The following is a 23,160-nucleotide window of genomic DNA, read 5'->3' as shown; positions in this document are numbered from 1 at the left end:
GTCGATTGTGGATAGGGTGAGCAGTTTTAAATACTTGGGAGTCCGCATCGCAGAGGATCTGACGTGGGCAACGCACATTGCCGCACTGGTGGGTAAGGCTAAGCAGCGCCTTTACCACCTTAGACAACTGAGGAAATTCAGTGTCTCTGAAGATCCTTCATTGCTTCTACTCTCGGGCTGTAGAGAGCATCCTGTCCGGCAACATTACAGTCTGGTTTGGGAACAGCTCTGCCCAGGACAGGATGGCCCTGCAGAGAGTAGTGCGTTCGGCAGAACGCACCATGGGAACTACACTCGTCCCCCTGCAGGACCTATACATCAGGAGGTGCAGATCCAGAGCAAGTAAGATCATGAGGGACCCCTGCCACCCCAGTAACGGACTGTTCCAGATGCTACGATCAGGCAAACGCCTCCGCTGTCACGCTGTGAAAACGGAGAGGATGAGACGGAGCTTCTTCCCACAGGCCATCAGGACTGTCAACTTTTATAACCCCAGAGACTAAATTTTTGTCGACACTAATAGTAACTTATTAACTTTATTTATATACTGTAACTGTAATTCTTTTTGTGCACAACCCGCAGGCATTGCCACTTTCATTTCACTGCACATCGTGTATGTGTATGTGACAAATAAATTTGACTTGACTTGACTTGTCTTTGGAGTGTGCGAGGAAACCGGAGCGCCCGGAGAAAACCCACGCAGGTCACGGGGAGACCTGCAAACTCCACACAGACACACACACACACATACACACACACAGAGCACCCGAGGTCAGGATGGAACCCAGGTCTCTGGCGCTGTGAGGCAGCAGCTCTACCTGCTGCGCCACCGTGCCGGTGGAAGGTCATCAGGCAGGAAATTGCAAAGAAAAGTGGGATGGGAGGGATTGGAGGCACACGGAGAAAGATCTCGGGTGAGATACTGAAAGAGTGAGTAAAAGAGACAGACTTTGCTGCACGATTATCTTGCTCGTCGGTGACCCTCGGACTATCTTTGATTGAACTTTACCATGCACTAAACGTTATTCCCTTTATCCTGTATCTGTACACTGTGGACGGCTCGATTGTGATCATGCATTGTCTTTCCGCTGACTGGTTAGCGCGCAACAAAAGCTTTTCACTGTACCTCGGTACACGTGACAATAAACTAAAGCAAAGAGGTTTGTTGGATGCAGCCTGAGAGATGGCGATGTTCAAGGTGAACACAGACAAGTCTGACCCAGATACGATCAACTGCAACATTAATCCACCTTCTCAACCGGTGGTGCCGCAGTAGAGTTGCTGCCTCACAGTGCTTTCAGCGCCAGAGACTGGGTTCGATCCCGACTACGGGTGCTGTTTGTGCGGAGTTTGTACGTTCTCCCCATGACCTGCGTGGGTTTTCTCCAACATCTTCGGTTTCCTCCCACGCTCCAAAGACGTGCAGGTTTGTGAGTTAATTGGCTTGGTAAATGTAAAAATTGTCCCTAGTGGGTGTAGGATAGTGTTAGTGTGCGGGGATCGCTGGTCGGTGCGGACTCGATGGGCCGAAGGGCCTGTTTCCGCGCTATATTTCTAAACGAAAAAACGAAACTATACCTCTGGGACAATGAAATTCTTACTCAATGGAGCTTTGCAGGCCCATAAATACAACACATGCAAATAAATATATAATAATCGATAATACAATCAATTAATTATCGGTAATGTGATCTCTGGCGCTGTGAGCCAGCAACCCTGCCGCTGCTCCACCGTGCCGCCCTAGTCCCACGTTCTCCTCCCCAGATTCTACCACTCAGCCACACAGGCCCTTCGGCCCATCAAGTCCCTGCTGACCATCAGTCACCCATTCACGCCGGTTCTACGTTAACCCACTTTCTCATCCACTCCCTACACACTAAGAGGGGCAATTTACAGAGGGGCCGATTAACCTACAAACCTGCAAGTCTTTGGGATGTGGGCGGAAACCGGAGCACCCGGAGGAAACCCACGCAGGTCACGGGGAGAACGTGCAAACTCCGTACAGACAGACACGCACGCACGCACGCACGCACACACACACACACACACACACACACACAGCACCTTGGGTCAGGATGGAACCCAGGTCTGTGGCGCTGTGAGGCAGCAGCTCTACCCGCTGCGCCACCGTAACGACCTTTAGAATCCCATATAACTTGCAAGAGACCACTGCTAGTTTTTGTTTTCTCTCTGCTATCTTGCCCTCTGTGTAGCAATATAAAATTGGTATTATAATAGACAATAGACAATAGGTGCAGGAGGAGGCCATTCGGCCCTTCGAGCCAGCACCGCCATTCAATGTGATCATGGCTGATCATTCTCAATCAGTACCCCGTTCCTGCCTTCTCCCCATACCCCCTGACTCCGCTATCCTTAAGAGCTCTATCTAGCTCTCTCTCTTGAATGTATTCAGAGAATTGGTAATATAATATATTGGTAATATAATATATTGGTAATATAAAATTGATAATATAAAATTACCATATAATATAAAATTGGTGACATAAAATTTGTGATATAAAATTGGTGATATAATATATTGATAAAATAAAATTGGTAATTTCTCACAATGTAAATGTCAGATACTAGAAGGTGGAGGTTCAAGGTGGGGGGGGGGGTTTAAAGGAGGTTTTCATGATACGGTGTTTATACAGAGAAACACAGACAATAGGAGCAGGAGAGGGCCATTCGGCCCTTCGAGCCAGCACCGCCATTCAATATGATCACGGCTGATCATCCACAATCAGTACCCCGTTCCTGCTTTCTCCCCATATCCCTCGATACCGTTAAACATAAGAGCTACGTGTAACTCTGTGGTGGGGGCCTGGAACGCGCTGCCAGGGGTGGTGGTGACATTTAAGGGGCATTTAAATATCCGAACAGGCAGGGAATAGACGGACAGACCAATAGTTTGGACGGACTTGGGTTATTTTAGTTTAGTTTAGTTTGGAGATACAGCGCGGAAACAGGCCCTTCGGCCCACCGTGTCCGCGCCGACCAGTGATCCCCGCACACTAACACTATCCTACACACACTAGGGACAGATTTTACATTTATACCAAGCCAATTAACCTACAAACCTGCACGTCTTCAGAGTGTGGGAGGAAACCGGAGCACCCGGAGAAGACCCACGCAGGTCACGGGGAGAACGTGCAAACTCCGTACAGACAGCGCCCGTAGTCGGGATCGAACCCGGGTCTCCGGCACTGCATTCGCTGTCAGGCAGCAACTCTACCGCTGCGCCACCGTGACGCCCATTTTGGTGGAATGCCAGAGGTTGAGGGGAGACCTGGTAGAAGTGTATGAAGTCATGAGAGGCAGAGATAGGGTAGGCAGTCAGGGCCTTTTGCCCAGGGCGGAACTGGTGGGGGTGGAAGCAGATACGGTAGTGGTGTTTCAGAGGGTTTTAGACAGGTACATGGATATGCAGGGAATGGAGGGACATGGATCACGTGCAGGCGGGTAAGAGTTGGTCTTGGCATGGTGGTGGGCACGGACATTGTGGGCCGAAGGGCCTGTTCCTGCGCTGTGCTATTCTATGTTAATACTGCAGAGTGAGTAATGAATGCAGAGCGCTGTGAGTCAGCAGTCTGAGGTCTCTCTCTCTCTCTCTCTCTCTCTCTCTGTCTCCCTAGTGTGCAGGAAGTGGATGAGAAAGCGGGATATCATGGAACTAGTGTGTGAACGGGTGATCAATGGTCGGTGTGAACGGGTGATCAATGATCAATGGTAACGAAGGGCCTGTTACTAAGCCCCTCGGGGTCCTCTTAAATCTTCCCTCTCTCAGTTTACAACCTGCTGTAAAATTAAACCATTCACGGCAGCAAATATTCTGCTTCGGTAACCTACAACCCATTGGTATGAACATTCGGGGCGGCACGGTGGCGCAGCGGTAGAGTTGATGCCTCACAGCGCCAGAGACCCGGGTTCCATCCTGACTACGGGCGCTGTCTGTACGGAGTTTGTACATTCTCCCCGTGACCTGCGTGGGTTTTCTCCGGGTGCTCCGGTTTCCTCCCACATTCCAAAGGTTTGTCGGTTAATTGGCTAGTTGTCCCTCGTGTGTGTAGGAGGTCGGGCTGCCAACCGTCCCGTATTAGCCGGGACATCCCGTATTTTGGGCTAAGTTAGTTTGTCCCGTACGGGACCGCCCTTGTCCCGTATTAGTAGGGTTGCCAACTTCCTCACTCCCAAATAAGGGACAAAGGGTGATGTCACCGCCCCGCGCCCCACGTGACCTCACCCAGCCAGCGGCCACGTGCTCCCGGCCCAGGCGGCCGCCATTGGTGGAGCGGGAGCACGTGGCTGCTGGCTGGGTGAGGTCACGTGGGGCGCGGGGCGGTGACGTCACCTTGTCCCGTATTTGGGAGTGAGGAAGTTGGCAACCCTAGTAGGATAGGACTAGTGTGCAGGGATCGCCGGTCAGCCGAGGACCTGTTGTAGACTCGATGGGCCGAAGGGCCTGTTTCTGCACTGTATCTCCAAGCTAAAATTCCTAAACACAAGCCGCCAAACCCTGTGCCTTGGAGCAAGTCCTCTCGTAAGCATCCCTGCCGCTATTTCTCTGTGTTACACAAGAGCTTTGCATTAATCGGATCAGCTTTTACTGGCCTGACAAAATCAGTCGACTCTTTACTGCAGAATGAATTTGACCTTTCCCTGCTGGTATGTGAGTCTTTATTTTAGATTAGAGATACAGCGTGGAAACAGGCCCTTCTGCCCACCGAGTCTACGCCAACCAGTGATCCTCTGGAGAAGAGTCTCGACCCGAAAAGTCACCCATTCCTTCTCTCCAGAGATGCTGCCCGACCCGCTGAGTTACTCCAGCACTCTGTGAAACGTCACCTATCCATGTTCTCCAGAGATGCTGCCCGACCCACTGAGTTACTCCAGCACTCTGTGAAACGTCACCTATCCATGTTCTCCACAGATGCTGCCTGACCCGCTGAGTCCGTCTCCATCCCAACCACACACACAATCCGTTTGGGCCCTGCTCTAGAATAATAAATACCGTGCAGGCTCACAGTCACCATCATATTAGATTGCTTCGTTTTCTGTCTGCATTATTTCACTCTAAGGCCTACTTCACAGTCTGTGTGTGTACGCCACTGGGAAGGATATATCCTGTTTACATGTTGCAATGAGATTACTACAGTGTAGGAAGGAACTGCAGATGCTGGTTTATACCGGAGATAGGCACGAAATGCTGGAGTAACTCAGCGGGTCAGGCAGCAATTTACAACTCTCTTTTAAATCCACCGCCTTCTGTGGCAGAGAATTCCACAAATTCACAGCTCTCTGGATGCAAAAGCTTTTCACTGTACCTCGGTATAGGTGACAATTAACTAAACTCAAACTGAAACATGGAAATCTTCTTTGAACCCTTTCAAGTTTGACAACACAAAAAAACTGACCAGTGTGCAAATATAAACTCACTGAAGTCTAGGGTTGCCAATTGTCCCGCATTAGCTGGGACATTCCGTATTTTGGGCTAAATTGGTTTGTCCCTTATGGGACCGCCCTTGTCCCATATTAGGCCCAGGGGGCGCTGTAGGCCCGGACGCTGTAGGCCCGGACGCTGTAGGCCCGGACAGTGTAGGCCCGGACGCTGTAGGCCCGGACAGTGTAGGTCCGGAGGCCCGGGCACCGCCAAATGGATGTTGCATACAACCTTCCTCCCGGGCCGGACGGCTGCCATGCTGCCCGACCCGCTGAGTTACTCCAGCACTCTGTGAAACGTCACCTATCCATGTTCTCTACAGATGCTGCCTGACCCGCTGAGTGTAAGCTACCCAAGCGAAATATGAGGTGCAGTTCCTCCAATTTGCGCTGGGCCTCACTCTGACATTAGCCCTTGCATCCTCTCCCCCTTCCCAGTTCTCCCACCAGTCTTCCTGTCTCCGACTACATCCTATCTCTGTCCCGCCCACCTCCCCTGACATCAGTCTGAAGAAGGGTCTCAACCCGAAACGTCACCCATTCCCCATCTCCAGAGATGCTGCCTGTCACGCTGAGTTACTCCAGCACTTTGTGTCTATTTGTGATTTAAGCCAGCGCCTGCAGTTCCTTCCTCCACTTTCTGTGCAGTCAGTGTGAGTTGAGTTTGTTGTCACGTGTACCGAGGTACAGTGATTGGTTGTTGTTGCGTGCCAGCGGAAAGACTGTATTAATCTTGATTCCCACATTTGGAGGTGTGGAGATGCACAATGTTTTGTTGGGGAAGTGCCGGTAGGTGACAGGATCACGAGTGTTTGGTGGCAGCAGTAGTTGTGAAGCTTATTGTTGCTGCCTTCACTGGAGCTAGTTTGCAGACGTGAAGACAATTATCGGGGTGTACTCTTAGCGGGCACTGCTCACTTCATCATCTGGCCATTTGTGTTGTGAACACTTGATACAATATAAAATATAATTAGAATATAAGAACAGCAATGTTATGCTGAGGCTTCACCATACATTGGTCAGAGCGTATTTGAAGTGTTATGGAATCTGAGGGGTATCTTTTTCACACAGAGGGTGGTGGATGTATGGAACGAGAGGAGGTAGTTGAGGCTGGGACTATCGCAACGTTTAAGAAACATTTGGACAGGTACATGGATAGGACAGATTTAGAGGGATATGGGTCAAACGCAGGCAGGTGGGACCAGTGTAGATGCGACACGTTGGCCGGTGTGGGCAAGTTGGGCCGAAGGGCCTGTTTCCACACTGTATCACTCTATGACTCTGTCAGAGGAAGGATGTGCTGGCTCTGGAGAGGGTCCAGAGGAGGTTTACCAGAATGATACCAGGAATGAGTGGGTTAACATATGATGAGCGTTTGTGGGCACTGGGCCTGTACTCGCTGGAGTTTAGAAGGATGAGGGGGGACCTCATTGAAACGTACAGAATAGTGAGCGGCCTGGATAGAGTGGATGTGGAGAGAATGTTTCCACTAGTGGGAGAGTCTAGGACCAGAGGGCACAGCCTCAGAATGAAAGGACGTTCCTTTAGGAAGGAGATGAGGAAGGATTTCTTTAGTCAGAGGGTGGTGAATCTGTGGAATTCATTGCCACAGACGGCTGTGGAGGCTAAATTTCCCCCCGACTCCATCAGTCCGAAAAAGGGTCCCGACCCAAAGCTTTGCCTGTCCATCTGCTTCCACAGATGCTGCCTGACCCGCTGAGTTTCCCCAACACCTTCTGTTTTGTGAGTGGACAGATAACATAATGAAGTGTACGCTTCATTCTGAAGTTTCGATGAAGGTGTCCAGCCGAGAAAAAAATAAAACAGAGTTCCTCCAGCACTTCGTGCTTTACTGAAGAATAGTTCCGTTTAGTTCAGTTTATTGTCACGTGTACGGTGTACGGTAAAAAACCTTTGTTGCGCGCTAACCAGCCAGCGGAAAGACAATACATGGTTACAATCGAGCCATTCACAGTGTACAGATAGATACATGATAAGGGAATAACGTTTAGGGCAAGATAATGTCCGATTAAAAATAGTCCGAAGGTCTCCAGTGAAGTAGATGGGAGGTCAGGACCGCTCTCTAGCTGATGAGAGGATGGTTCAGTTGCCTGATAACAGCCGGGAAGAAACTGCCCCTGAATCTGGAGGTGTGCGTTTTCACACTTCTGTACCTCTTGCCCGATGGGAGAGGGGAGAAGAGGGAGTGGCCGGGGTGAGACTGGTCCTTGATGATGCTGCTGGCCTTGCCGAGGCAGCGTGAGGTGTAGATGGAGTCAATGGAAGGGAGGTCGGTTTGTGTGATGGTCTGGGCTGCGTCCACAACTCTCTGCAATCTCTTTCGGCCTTGTGTATGGAGCTGTTTCCCAAACCGTGCTGCGATGTGTCCCGATACAACGCTTGCAACCGGCGCATCTGTAGAAGATAGTGAGAGCTGTAGGAGGCGTGCCGAACTTCCCAAGCTTTGTGGGGAAGTAGAGGCGTTGTTGTGCGTTCCTGGCCGTTGATTTGACTTGACTGGTCGGGACGTTACTGGTGACGTTTACTTCGTGGAAGGTTCCAGCATCTGCAGATCCCATTGTTGGGGAAACCCCTTCCTTGTTCAGACTGTGGATGAGAAGCATAAATTTGATCTGACTCGAGCGATTTCATTTCATATCTGATATAATGAATTCCACTTACATCAGTTTACAAAATCTAGTACTGCAATTGACTTGTCGTTTCATCGAGTGCCGTCTCCTTGTTTGACTGTAACTGCAGCCGGGAGCTCGCTGTGTAAACGTTCTCAGGATGCCAGCCTCCCGCTGCCCATCAATAGATCAGCCAGAAAGGGATTCCATTTGTCTCTTCTGTCGGTTGTATAGCTGACAGGCTGCCTGCTTCCTCAGTGAGGCACGGGCCAGACCAGATGCAAAAGTGTCCAAGTGCGGAGTCGTGCATTTTGGTAGCAGGAATGCCGGGTAGACCAGGCAACGCTGACAAGGTGCAGAGGGACCTGGGAGTGCTGGTGCAGGATTCCCATCAAGTTCATTTGCAAGTCCAATCAGTTGTCAGGGAGGCATGCACAAAGCTAGCGCTTATTTCAAGAGCACGAGAGCTGGGGAGGGGGAGGGACGGAGAGAGAGGGAGAGCAAGGGGTACGAACTTAGAGAAGTCAATATTCATATCCATCCAGTGAGAGGGCAGTGGAAGCCAAATCACTGGATGGATTTAAGAGAGAGTTAGATAGAGCTCTAGGGGCTACTGGAATCAAGGGATATGGGGAGAAGGCAGGCACGGGTTACTGATTGTGGATGATCAGCCATGATCACAATGAATGGCGGTGCTGGCTCGAAGGGCCGAATGGCCTCCTCCTGCACCTATTTTCTATGTTTCTATATACCGCTGGGTAAGGGTCTCGACTAATGAGGTGGACATGTTGGAAACTATCGATATTTGTTCATGATTAGTGCTGTTAGGATGTCAAGTATAATCCGCATTCATCTTGAAGTGATTTGTGTATCTCTGATGGAACATATTAAAGATGCATTATCATCCCAAGATAAGACAATGGTACACGAGTGTGTGAAATCTTGCCTTTAAAATCCCATTATTGCCTCCTAGTTAATTAACTGAAAACAATGGAGAAACTGGCTTCAGAAAGCCTTGTTGCTTAACTACACGTCTCCCAGCTGGTTTCCCAGCACTAATGCTGGCTATTAATCCTAAATACAAGAAAAATCAACATGCAAGGCAACACATTGAGCTGAAAAACTCCACCATTAAAGGGATCTACAGGCAGTCACGGTGGCGCAGCGGTAGAGTTGCCGCCTTACAGCGCTTGCAGCGCCGGAGACTCGGGTTCCATCCCGACTACGGGTGCTGTCTGTACGGAGTTTGTACGTTCTCCCCGTGATCTTCGGTTTCCTCCCACACTCCAAAGACGTGCAGGTATGTAGGTTAATTGGCTTGGTGTAAGTGTAAAGAAATTGTCCCTAGTGTGTGTAGGATAGTGTTGAATGTGCGGGGATCGCTGGTCGGCGCGGACTCGGTGGGCCGAAGGGCCTGTTTCCACGCTGTATCTCTAAACTAAACTAAAAAAGGAGGCGCTGCCTCAAAAAGGCAGCCAGCATCATCAGAGACCCACACCACCCTGGCCACACTCTCACTGACCCACACCACCCTGGCCACACTCTCACTGACCCACACCACCCTGGCCACACTCTCACTGACCCACACCACCCTGGCCACACTCTCACTGACCCACACCACCCTGGCCACACTCTCACTGACCCACACCACCCTGGCCACACTCTCACTGACCCACACCACCCTGGCCACACTCTCACTGACCCACACCACCCTGGCCACACTCTCATCTCGCTGCTACCATGGAGAAGAAGGTACAGGAGCCTGAAAACCGTGACCTCCAGGTTCAGGAACAGCTTCTTCCCAACAACCATCATGGTTTTAGTTTAGTTTAGAGATACAGCGCGGAAACAGTGCACGCCGACCAGCGATCCCCGCACACTAACACTGGGGGCCATTTACATTTATACCAAGCCAACTAACCTACAAACCTGTACGTCTTTGGAGTGTGGGAGGAAACTGTAGATCTCAGAGAAAATTCTGGTTAGGCACAGAGCGTGCAAACTCCGTACAGACAGTACCCGTGGTCAGGATGGAACCCGGGTCTCCGGCGCTGTGAGGCAGCAGCTCTACCCGCTGCGCCACCGTGCCGCCCTTTAACAAATTCATGAACATTGCACAAAACTAACTGAACTATAGATAGACACAAAGTGCTGGTGTAACTCAGCGGGTCAGGCAGGCAGCATCTCTGGAGAGAAGGAACTGGTGACGTTTCGGGTCAAGACCCATCTTCCAGGAACGTCACCCATTTCTTCTCTCCAGAGATGCTGCCTGTCCCGTTGAGTTACTCCAGCATTTTGTGTCCATCTTCGGTATAATCCAGCATCTGCAGGCCCTTCCTACACTAACTAAACCATGAACTATGGTCCATGAACCTTCCCTCTCCACAGAAGCCACTGGCCTTGCTAGTTACTTCCAGTTTTATTTCTGTGTTCATCATCTGCTTCCAAATCCAGAGTGCAGGGTTAGGAGAGGTCAGTGCCTGAGTTTAAAGCCTTTCATTAAGTCTAATCTCCAATGCTCTTACACAATCAGATGTTTCTGTGGATTTGAATTTTAGCATCAGGCTATTAGTCTATTAATAAAATCCACAACAGTTCTGGAAATCTGAAGGTAGACACAAAATCTGGAGTAAGAGCCTGTCCCATGTAGGCGATTTCTTAGGCGACTGCCGGCGACTGTCATAGCAGGCCGCCCAAAAAACGGTGACTGGACCCCCCCTACGACAATGTCTACGACAAGCTACAACAACCTACCACCTAGTCGATGTCAAGCTACGGGAAGCTACCGACAACCGGCGACCCAGTCGTCGCGACCTAGGACGTCCACCTACGACTGCACCTACGACAACGTACGACCACACAGGCGACAACCGAAGACAACCTACGTCCACCCGCGACAAGCTACGACCGTGTCGGCGACAACTGAAGACAATTCACGTCATTTTGGCCTCCGGTTTTGACGCTGGTGCCTGTCGCCGGTTGACGTAGGGAGTCGCCAATGGAATTCACCGAAGTCCGCACCGGCGCCAACTTACGTTACCTGGGGACAACCTACAACAGCGCCCACATCAGGAGATGTCAAGCTACGCTCATTGGCGTCAAACCCACTGTCGCCAAAATATTTGTTAACATTCTGAAGATCCAGCGGCGACCAGAAAGACGCTGCGACTCTTTGAAGACGACTCACGACCGTGCCCGCGACACCCCGGCAACCGTGCGGCAACGGCCTAGTCACCTGCCGGGGCCTAAACAATCACTCAGCGGGGCAGGCAGCATCTCTGGAGAGAAGGAATGGGTGACGTTTCGGGTCGAGACCCTTCTTCAGACTGAGAGTCAGGGCCGAGGGAGACACAGAGATATGGAAGGGTAAGGTGTGAAAGCACAGATCAAAGGGGACGATGGTCAAGGTAATGTAGAATGGCACATTTCTGGCTGAGGGGAAGGTGATAATGAGTCTTTGGAGTGTGGGAGGAAACCGGAGATCTCGGAAAAAACCCACGCAGGTCACGGGGAGAACGTACAAACTCCGTACAGACAGCGCCCTTTGTCGGGATGGAACCCGGGTCTCTGGAGCTGTGAGGCAGCAACTCTACCGCTGTGCCAATGTGCTGCCCCCAGCAAAATAATTTTTTAATACTTTGTGTTTAATGTTTAATTCACAATCAAAAATGTAATAAAACCTGAATTGATGGGAGCCTTGGCTTATTAAACTATGTTTCACTGTGCAGAACTGTACGTCTATTATGCATGAGATTTTTTAATTGCATTGCATGAATTGTTTTGTAAGAAATGCATGTAGCGTTGTATACATATTGAGTTGTAGCGCGTCAGAGTTTAATAACATTTGTTCTCTGACACAAAGTCATTACAGGAAGGATGTGGTGGTTTTGGAGAGGATGCAGAGGAGGTATTGCAGAAAGCTGCTTGGATCAGAGGGTAGACACAAAGTGCTGGAGTAACTCAGCGGGTCAGGCAGCATCTGTGGAGAGAAGGAACGGGGGACGTTCCGGGTCGAGACCCTTCTTCAGACTGATGTCAGGGGAGGGGGCGCGACACAGATAGAATGTAGTCGGAGACTGGTGGGAGAACTGGGAATGGGGAGGGGATGGAGAGAGAGGGAAAGCAGGGACTGTCTGGAGTTAGAGAAGTCAATGTTCATACCGCTGGGGTGTAAACTACCCAAGCGAAATAAGAGGTGCTGTTCCTCCAATTTGCGCTGGGCCTCACTCTGACTGAAGAAGGCCCTTTGATTAAAGTTTCTTTTGATTTTTAAAACAAAAATTGATGCTCTTAGATAAAGTCTTGATTGTCTTGCGTGTGTGTAAGGTTTTCATTGACGATAATCGCCAGGGCTGTGCTCGATCCTGACCTCCTTTCTCTCTCTCTCTCTCTCTTTATTTTTTCAGCGGTGCCTTTTCCGAAGTGGTGATGGCCAAGGAGAGGACCAGCGGCAAAATGTTTGCCATCAAATGCATCCCGAAGAAGGCGTTGAAGGGCAAGGAGAACAGCATTGAGAATGAGATCGCCGTTCTCCGGAGGTGAGAGAGGACCCCTCTATAGGGTTGCCAACTTCCTCACTCCCAGATAAGGGACAAAATGTGACATCTGTCTGGGCCTGCAGCAGCCCCGGGCCTATAGTGTCCGGGCCTAAAACTGTCCGGCCTATAGTGTCCAGGCCTACAGTGTCCGGGCCTACAGTGTCCGGGCCCACAGCAGCCCCTGGGCCTACAGTGTCCCCTGGGCCTACAGTGACCGGGCCTACAGTGTCCGGGCCTACAGTATCCGGGCCTACAGTGTCCGGGCCTACAATGTCCAGGCCTACAGTGTCCAGGCCTACAGTATCCGGGCCTACAGTGTCCGGGCCTACAGTGTCCGGGCCTACAGTGTCCGGGCCTACAGTGTCCGGGCCTACAGTGTTCGGGCCTACAGTGTCCGGGTCTACAGTGTCCGGGCCTACAGTACCAGGGCCTACAGCACCTCCCCCCCCCCCCCCCCCCCCCCGAGTCTAAATACGGGATGCCCCGGCTAATACGGGACAGTTGGCAACCCTACCCCTCTATCTGAGGAAGGATGTGGTGGCTCTGGAGAGGGTCTAGAGGAGGTTTATGAGAACGATCCCAGGGATGAGTGGGTTAACATACGATGAGGGTTTGTTGGCACTGGGCCTGTACTCGCTGGAGTTTAGAGATGAGGGGGGGGACCTCATTGAAACTTACCGAATAGTGAAAGGCCTGGATAGAGTGGATGTGGAGAGGATGGAGTGGGTAGTTCAGGCAGGTAGTATTGCTACATTTAAGAAGCATTTAGACAGGTACATGGATAGGACAGGTTTGGAGGGATATGGACCAAACACTATAAGGTGGGAATAGTGTAGATGGGACATGTTGGCCGGTGTGGGCAAGTTGGGCCGAAGGGCCTGTTTCCACGCTATGTGACTCTATGACTCTAAATTTAAAATCTTTCAAATTTGAGACTGAAGAAAGGTCCCGAACCGAAACATCATCTATCTATGTTCTTCACAGATGCTGCCTGACCGACCCTCTGAGTTCTTCCAGCCCTTTGTGTTTTGGTCCAAACTCCAGCACCTGCATTTCCTTGTGTTTCCGTGTGCTCTCATACTTACTATGCACACGCACACGCATACACACTCGCGCACGCACACACACACACATGCACTATGCACGTATAGACACACAGATACATATGTGCCGACGGACACAGACTGACACACATAATCACATAGATACACACACACACACACACACACACACACACACACACACACACACACACACACTCATACACACACTAACACAGACACACACGCACAGACACACACATGCACACACACACTCGCACGCCCACGCACACACACCGACACCCACGCACACACCCACGCACACACACACACAGCCACACACACAGCCACACACACACAGAGCCACACACACACACACACACACACACACACACACAGCCACACACACACACACACACACACAGCCACACACACACACACACACACAGCCACACACACACACACACACAGCCACACACACACAGCCACATACACACACACACACACAGCCACACACACACACACACACAAATCCTTGCTGTGTTCTCTGCTGCAGGGAGCTGGCCACAGACCGCCCCCTCTCCAGTCCCCCCTCCCCGTGTGTCTGTGTGAGCCCTTGCCTCAGAGCAGAGCAGATTAAATCTTCTAATGATCAGCCACTGAAGATTAATTGTCAATTAAACCACTGATGGATACAGTGCGCATTTCCCAATGTTTATTAAACTGCACCCAGCGATCTATCGGCTGAGGAGCCAACAGGAACCAAACGCGGCGGTGCAGCGGGTAGAGCCGCTGCCTCCCAGCGCCCGAGACTTGGGTTCCATCCTGACCGCGGGCGCTGTCTGTACGGAGTTTGCACGTTCTCCCCGTGACCTGCGTGGGTTTTCTCCGAAATGGCCCGTTGGTTTGATAGCTGAAGATTTCAATGAACTCGTTAACATTCATGGAGCTAGCCCTCTATCTGGTCAGTGATATGAACAAACACCAATAAAGCTTTCTATTTCCTTTTCCCCCCAAATAATATATTTCTGAGGCAGTAACGCAGTTGTTTGGTCAGTTAAAAGCTGAGCCGTTTGTCTAACCACTAATACGCTACAGTAAGCATTAAAACATTTGGCAATGCTCCCACCTCTGTAACAGTTATCAATCTTCCCTCCACCACTTCCAACAGCATTTACAGAAACATAGATTCAGGGAACTCAGCGTTTGTCGGCACTGGGCCTGTACTCGCTGAAGTTTAGAAGGATGAGGGGAGGGAGGGATCTCAATGAAACCTACCCATTAGTGAGCGGCCTGGATAGAGTGGATGTGGAGAGGATGTTTCCACTAGTGGGAGAGTCTAGGACCAGAAGGCACAGTCTCAGAATTAAAAGGACGTTCCTTTAGGAAGGAGATGAGGAGGAATTTCTTTAGTCAGAGGGTAGTGAATCTGTGGGATTCATTGCCACAGGCGGCTATGGAGGCCACAACCCCTCCTTCCCTCCACCCTTCCCTCACTCATTCCCTTCGTCCCTGCTCCCCTCCTCCCCCTGTTCCCCCCCCCCCCCATCGTTACCCCCCTCCCTCCCCTCGTGCCCTCCTTCTGTGTTAACCAGGGGTCTGTGTAGAGAGGGGGCCTGCAGTGAGGCCCTGTATTGAACAGTCAGTGCCCTGCCCGTTGTGGCAGCTCAGTGAACCCAGGTTGAGTCTGACTACGGCACGGTGATGCAGCGGGTAGAGCTGCTACCTCACAGCGCCGCAGACCCGGGTTCCATCCTGACCTCGGGTGCTGTCTGTGTGTGTGTGGAGTTTGCACATTCTCGCTGTGACCTGCGTGGGTTTTCTCCGGGCGCTCCGGTTTCCTCCCACATCCCAAAGACGTGCGGGTTTGTGGGTTAATCGGCCCCTCTGTAAATTGCCCCCTCGTGTGCAGGGAGTGGATGAGGAAGTGGGATAACACGGAACTAGTGTGAGTGGGCGATCGCTGGTCGGCATGGACTCGGTGGGCCGAAGGGCCTGTTTCTGTGCTGTGTCTCCAAACTAAACAGATTCCGTTTCTTCATTAGACTTCATCAGGTGGGCACTAAAGTGTAGGTGTTCCCCAGAGCTGGCCGCTGACCTGTTTATAAGTAAGGCAGCAGAATGATGAGCTGGAGATTTGTATCTCGCAGATTGTAACATGGATTCAATCAGACTTGAAATTTAGCAATTAATCAACACGTACAGAACAGACATCCCCGGAATCTGTTACCATCTCTGTTCCCACCTCAGCTCCACCTCTTTCAGTCTGGATCCCACTCCAAACACACACTGATGGCAAAGACAGTCACAGAGTGCTGGAGTAACTCAGCGGGTCAGGCAGCATCTCTGGAGAACATGGATAGGTGACGTTTCACAGAGTGCTGGAGTAACTCAGCGGGTCAGGCAGCATCTGTGGAGAACATGGATAGGTGACGTTTCACAGAGTGCTGGAGTAACTCAGCGGGTCAGGCAGCATCTGTGGAGAACATGGATAGGTGACGTTTCACAGAGTGCTGGAGTAACTCAGCGGGTCAGGCAGCATCTCTGGAGAACATGGATAGGTGACGTTCTGACCCGAAACTTCACCCATCCCTTTTTCTCGAGAGGTGCTGCCTGACCTGCTGAGTTATTCCAGCACTTTGTGACCATCCTTGGTATAAACCAACATCTGCAGTTTCTTTCTACACTCTAAAAGGACAGGTAGAATGAAAATGTTGCTTGCTGCAGCATCTCAGGCATGTGGACTCAGAGCAATGCCAACAGCAGTAATTCTCTCTTTATGGGGAAATGGAGTTTCTATAGACGGAGATTATAACGAGCCGTGAAGTCAAGTTGGTTAATTGTGAGTAGGTGTTATTTAACACACTGACAAGGCAAGCTAGTTGTAAAGGTCAGGACTACATTGCCATTTTCTGCATTGGACATCGTTCTATTACGGGCAGTTCCCTAGGGAACAGTTTAGTTTAATTTAGTTTAGAGATACAGCGCGCATACACGCCCTTCGGCCCACGGGTCCGCGCCGACCAGCGATCCCCGCACACTCACACTATCCTACACACACTAGGGACAATTTACATTAGCATCAAGCCAATTAACCCACAAACCTGCACGTCTTTGGAGTGCGGGAGGACACCGAAGATCTCAGAGAAAACCCACGCAGGTCACGGGGAGAACGTACAAACTCCGTACAGACGGCGCCCGTAGTCGGGATTGAACCCGGGTCTCTGGCGCCGTGAGGCAGCAGCTCTACCCGCTGCACCACCGTGCCATCCTAATAATTTAGTTTAGAGATACAGTGGGGAAACAGGCCCACCCTGTACACAATAACGTTTCTAAATTGCCCCTAGCGTGTGTAGGATAGTGTTAGTGTGCGGGGTGCAGACCTTGGGCTGAAGGGCCTGTTTCCGCGCTGTATCTCTGAACAAAACTAAACTAATCTTGGTCGGAATGGGCGAGTTGAGACGAAGGGCCTGTTTCCACATTCTATGACTCTATAACTAAGTCATGCAAATCAGTTCCTTCGGCCCAACCTGTCCATACTGACCAAAATGCCCCATCTAGACTAGTCCCACGTACGCACATTTGGCCCACATCCTCTAAACCTGTTCTATCTGCGTACCTGTCCAGAACCAGGTGAGGAGGCTTTGGTGAGGATGCAGAGAAACTGCAGAAGCTAGTTAATAGATAAAAGGACACAGAGTGCTGGAGTAACTCAGCGGGTCAGGCAGCATCTCTGGAGAACATGGGATAGGAGATGTTTCAGGTCGAGATATTGTTCATGTTCACATGTGATAGGAGCAGAATTAGGCCATTCGGCCCATTGAGCCTACTCCATCATCCAATCATGGCTGATCTATCTCTCCCTCCTAACCCCATTCCCCTGCCTTCTCCACTGACCACCGACGCCAGTACTAATCAAGAATCTGGCAATCTCCACCTCAAAGATACCCACTGACTTGTGGCCTCCACAGCCTTCTGTGGCAATGAATTCCACAGATTCACCACCCTCTGACTAAAGAAATTCCTCCTCATCTCCTTCCTAACTGAATGTCCTTTAATTCTGAGGCTGTGCCCTCTGGTCCTAGTCTCTCCCACTAGTGGAAACATCCTCTCCACATCCACTCTATCCAGGCCGCTCACTATTTGGAAAGTTTCAATGAGGTTCCACCACCTCATCCTTCCAAACTCCAGCGAGTTTCCAGCCTCTTCCCTTCAAGCAGTCCCAGTAAATGCCTCTTGAATTGGCTTCTAGCCATGGAGGGGAGTGAGGGGGAATGGCTGTCTTCAGAGACAGGCATGCAGGTAGAACCCCAACAGATCAACACACTACATTAATAAAAGGTGTTGTTGACAACCTGCTGTTCAAACAGCATTTGTTAAACACAGCTCACGCTGGCTTCAAAGATGCTTTTCCATCTACCCAGCACCTGAGACCGAGTCTTGTTGATCTGACTCATCGCACAGTCACTGGGCGAAATGGCACGGAAACAGGCCCTTCAGCCCAACTGGTCCATGCCAACCAATGCTAGTCCCTCTGATCCAGCCACCCTATCCGAGAAAGGACACAAAGTGCTGGAGTAACTCAGTCTGAAGAAGGGTGTCGACCCGAAACGTCACCCATTCCCTCTCTCCTAGATGCTGCCTGTCCTGCTGAGTTACTCCAGCATTTTGTGATACCTTCGATTTGTACCGGCATCTGCAGTTATTTTCCTACGCAACTCAGCAGGTCAGGCCAGAGCCAGGTACTGTAAGGAGGAAGGAACAGCAGATGCTGGTTTAAAGCGAAGAGAGACACAAAAAGCTGGAGTAACTCAGTGGGACAGGCAGCATCTCCGGAGAGAAGGAATGGGTGACGTTTCGGGTCGAGACCACTCTTCAGACACTGTAACAACATTTAAAAGGCGTTTGGACAGGTACATGTGTAGGACTGGTGTAGATGTTTTCACACTGTATGACTCTATGGGTGGCAAGGTGGTGCAGCGGTAGAGTCAGGGGGTATGGGGAGAAGGCAGGAACGGGGTACTGATTGAGAATGATCAGCCATGATCACATTGAATGGCGGTGCTGGCTCGAAGGGCCGAATGGCCTCCTCCTGCACCTATTGTCTATTGTCTAGAGTTGCTGCCTTACAGGCCAGAGAGCTTACAGAGTCAGGTTCGATCCCGACTACGGGCGCTGTCTGTACGGAGTTTGTACGTTTTTCCCGTGACCTGCGTGGGTTTCCTCCGGTAACCTCGATTTCCACCAACAACGTAAACACTTGTAGGTTAATTAGCTTCGGTAAGTTGAAGCATTGTCCCTAGTGTGTGTAGGATAGTGTTAGTGTGCGGGGATCGCTGGTCGGTGTGGACTCGGTGGGCCGAAGAACCTGTTTCCACGCTGTATCTCACCAACATGGGTAGTTATCTGGCATAGCATTTGATATTAAAAAGATCTTTTTGTTGCTTTTCTGATATAAAAAGTATTATTAAATTATCTTCACTTTTTAATGGATGCAAAATGCCGGAGTAACTCAGCGGGGCAGGCAACATCTCTGGATGGAAGGAATGGGTGATGTTTTGGATCGAGACCCTTCTTCAGTCTCTGAATTCACCCATTCCTTTGATCCACAGATGCTGCCTGTCCCGCTGAGTTACTCCAGCACTTTGTGTCTATCTTCGTATGTAAACCAGCATCTGCAGTTCCTTCCTACACATATCTTCGCTTTATGATGGTCTTCTGTTGCCTTAATGAAGCAGAACAAACACATGCCTGAAGAAGGGTCTTCAGAGATCCATGGTCTCCAGAGATGCTGCCTGACCCGCTGAGTTACTCCAGCACTCTGTAAAACGTCACCTATCCATGTTCTCCACAGATGCTGCCTGACCCGCTGAGTTACTCCAGCACTCTGTGAAACGTCACCTATCCATGTTCTCCAGAGATGCTGCCTGACCCGCTGAGTTACTCCAGCACTCTGTGAAACGCCACCTATCCATGTTCTCCACAGATGCTGCCTGACCCGCTGAATTACTCCAGCACTCTATGTCTATCTTTGTAAACTAACATCTGCAGTTCCTTGTGTCTACAAACATGTGTCAGGATTTTACAAGTGTTAAAAAAGTGGTAACCTTTGGGATTTTCCTGTGCAGATGGTGAGAGGAACGCATTGTTAATTGTTAGGTTATTGTATGTTATCTGCAGCATTGTGTTTAGGGGCCAGTTATGCAGCAGCAAGTCAGAATTTCATTGTTACGGGTGTCAGGGGTTATGGGGAGAAGGCAGGAGAATGGGGTTAGGAGGGAGAGATAGATCAGCCGTGATTGAATGGCGGAGTAGACTTGATGGGCCGAATGGCCTAATTCTGCTCCTAGAACCTATGAGCTGATGAACAGTGAAATTACATTTGTTGCGTGCTATCCAGTCAATGAAAAGACTATAAACGATTACAATCGAGCCGTCCACAGTGTACAGTGTACAGGATATAGGCGATAATGTTTAGTGCAAGGTAAAGTCCGATTAAAGACAGTCTGGAGCTCCCCAAATGAGGTAGATGGGAGGTCAGGGCCGCTCTCTAGTTGGTGAGAGGACGGTTCAGTTGCCTGATAACAGCCGGGAAGAAACTGTCCCTGAATCTGGAGGTGTGCGTTTTCACACTTCTGTACCTCTTGCCCAATGGGAGAGGGGAGAAGAGGGAGTGAACGGGGTGAGACTGGTCCTTGATTATGCTGTTGGCCTTGCCGAGGCAGCGTGAGGTGTAGATGGAGTCAGTGGGGGGGGGGTGGTTTATATGACTTTGATTCTCGAGAACTCAATCCGTTCCATTCTGTCTTTCAGGATCAAGCATGAAAACATAGTGGCACTAGAAGACATCTATGAAAGTCCGAACCATTTGTATCTGGTGATGCAACTGTGAGTGAACGACATTTGAGTCTCAATGCTTCCTGGCGCTCAGGCTGTTTGCAATGAAATGTGATCTTAAGAGAGGTGTACGATGATATTAAAGATGTGTATAAAATCAACAGCAGTAAATATCATAACAGGAGGAGTTGAGTATAGGAGCAAAGAGGTCCTTCTGCAGTTGTACAGGGCCCTAGTGAGACCGCACCTGGAGTACTGTGTGCAGTTTTGGTCTCCAAATTTGAGGAAGGATATTCTTGCTATTGAGGGCGTGCAACGTAGGTTTACTAGGTTAATTCCCGGAATGGCGGGACTGTCGTATGTTGAAAGACTGGAGCGACTAGTCTTGTATACACTGGAATTTAGAAGGATGAGAGGAGATCTTATCGAAACGTATAAGATTATTAAGGGGTTGGACACGTTAGAGGCAGGAAACATGTTCCCAATGTTGGGGGAGTCCAGAACAAGGGGCCACAGTTTAAGAATAAGGGGTAGGCCATTTAGAACTGAGATGAGGAAAAACTTTTTCAGTCAGAGAGTTGTGAATCTGTGGGATTCTCTGCCTCAGAAGGCAGTGGAGGCCAATTCTCTGAATGCATTCAAGAGAGAGCTAGTTAGAGCTCTTAAGGATAGCGGAGTCAGGGGGTATGGGGAGAAGGCAGGAACGGGGTACTGATTGAGAATGATCAGCCATGATCACATTGAATGGCGGTGCTTGCTCAAAGGGCCGAATGGCCTCCTCCTGCACCTATTGTCTATTGTCTATAAATATCGGGTGCTCTAGGAAAGATGTCATTAAGTTGGAAAGAGTTTAGTTTAATTTAGTTTTATTTTAGAGATACAGCGCGGAAACAGGCCCTTTCGGCCCACCGGGTCCGCGCCGACCAGCGATCCCCGCACACTAACACTATCCTACACCCACTAGAGACAATTTTTACATTTACCGAGCCAATTAAACCACAAACCTGCACGTCTTTGGAGTGTGGGAGGAAACCGAAGATCTCAGAGAAAACCCACGTGGGTCACGGGGAGAACGTACAAACTCCGTACAGACAGCACCCGTAGTCGGGATCGAACCCGGGTCTCCGGCGCTGCATTCGTTGTCAGGCAGCAACTCTACCGCTGCGCCACCCTGACCGCCCTAAGTTGGTGACAGTTTGGTTCAGTTGCCTGATGAGTGTGCCGAAAAGATTTTCGATGACGTTGCCAGGACTCGAGGGCCTGAGCTACAGGGAGAGGTTGAGCTGGCTGGGATACTATTCCTTGGAGCGCAGGAGGATGAGGGGGGGAGATCTTATAGAGGTGGATAAAATCATGAGGGGAATAGACCGGCCGATTGCACAACCCTTTACTCAGAGTAGGGGAATCAAGAACCAGGTTCAAGGTGAGAGGGGAAAGATTTAATAGGAACCTGAGGGGTAACTTTTTCACTCAGAGGGTGGTGGGTATCTGGAACGAGCTGCCAGATGAGGTAGTGGAGGCAGATACTATAACATTTAAAAGAAATCTGGGCAGGTACATGGATAGGAAAGAGTTAGGGGGGATATGGGCCAAACACAGGCAGGTGTGATTAGTGCAGATGGGACAGGATGGATGAGTTGGGCTGAAGGGCCTCTTTCCGTACTGTGTGACTCTATGACTCCATATTCAACTTGATATTCGAACAGTGAGCGGCCTGGATAGAGAGGACATGGAGAGGATGTTTCCAGCAGTGGGAGAGTCCAGGACCAGAGGGCACAGTCTCAGAATTAAAGGACGTACTTTTGGCAAGGAGATGAGGAGGAATTTCTTTAGTCAGAGGGTGGTGAATCTGGGGAATTTATTGCCACAGACGGCTGTGGAGGCCACAAGTCAGTGGATATTTTTAAGGCAGAGATAGATAGATTGTTGATTAGTGCGGGTGTCAGGGGTTATGGGGAGAAGGCACGAGAATGGGGTTAGGAGGGAGAGATAGATCAGCCATGATTGAATGGCGGAGTAGACTCGATGGGCCGAATGGCCTAATTCTGCTCCTCTCACTTATGAATATATGAACGATCCAATTCCACTCACTCTTAACACACTCACACCATAGCCTTTTTAAAATGCAATGTCAGGTCTCAGGCTAAAATTAAAGGTTGTGAGAAAAGTAACAGAGATCAGGGCAGGCTGAGCCATCTGCTTCTTGTAGGCAGGTATTCCACCTTCCTCATGTCTTTAGTGTAGTTTAGTTTAGAGATACAGCGCAGAAACAGGCCCTTCGGCCTACCGACGTCCGCGCCGACCAGCGATCCCCGCACACTAACACTATCCTACACACACTAGGGAATTTTTTTTTACATTTACCAAACCCATTAACCCTCCATACATCCATACATCTATGCCAAGCCAATTAACCTGACATCTTTTTTGATGAATGGGGATGTGGGTGGAAGGCAGAAGACATCGTTCGGGTGAGGTTGAAAAGGACTCTTAGCATGTCTCATATATTCGGCTCACATGATAAACTCAACCAATGGTATGTAGGTTAATTGCTGGGTAAATGTAAAAATTGTCCCTAGTGGGTGTAGGATAGTGTTAATGTACGGGGATCACTGGGCGGCACGGACTTGGAGGGCCGAAAAGGCCTGTTTCCGGCTGTATATATATGATATGATA

At 50.1% G+C, this 23,160-nt stretch overlaps 1 protein-coding gene across 3 annotated transcripts in view; it reads left to right on the top strand.

The window, feature by feature from the left end:
* Positions 1-23,160, top strand: part of LOC144604796 (calcium/calmodulin-dependent protein kinase type 1D-like) — a 95,414-nt gene that overhangs the window by 13,347 nt on the left and 58,907 nt on the right. For 2 of the 3 annotated variants that reach the window (XM_078419459.1, XM_078419458.1), the window contains exons 2-3: positions 12,476-12,607; positions 20,461-20,535. In XM_078419459.1, coding sequence (XP_078275585.1) covers positions 12,476-12,607; positions 20,461-20,535 — 207 coding nt within the window. Of the gene's footprint in view, positions 1-3,652; positions 3,730-12,475; positions 12,608-20,460; positions 20,536-23,160 lie in introns of those variants that run through there. The other variant, XM_078419460.1, reaches the window with a different exon arrangement.

The sequence above is a fragment of the Rhinoraja longicauda genome, chromosome 23, assembly GCF_053455715.1.
Source record: "Rhinoraja longicauda isolate Sanriku21f chromosome 23, sRhiLon1.1, whole genome shotgun sequence".
In the NCBI taxonomy this organism is placed as follows: Eukaryota; Metazoa; Chordata; class Chondrichthyes; order Rajiformes; family Arhynchobatidae; genus Rhinoraja; species Rhinoraja longicauda.
Note: the sequence above shows the minus strand (reverse complement) of the source record. Positions and strands in the feature narration are given on the sequence as shown.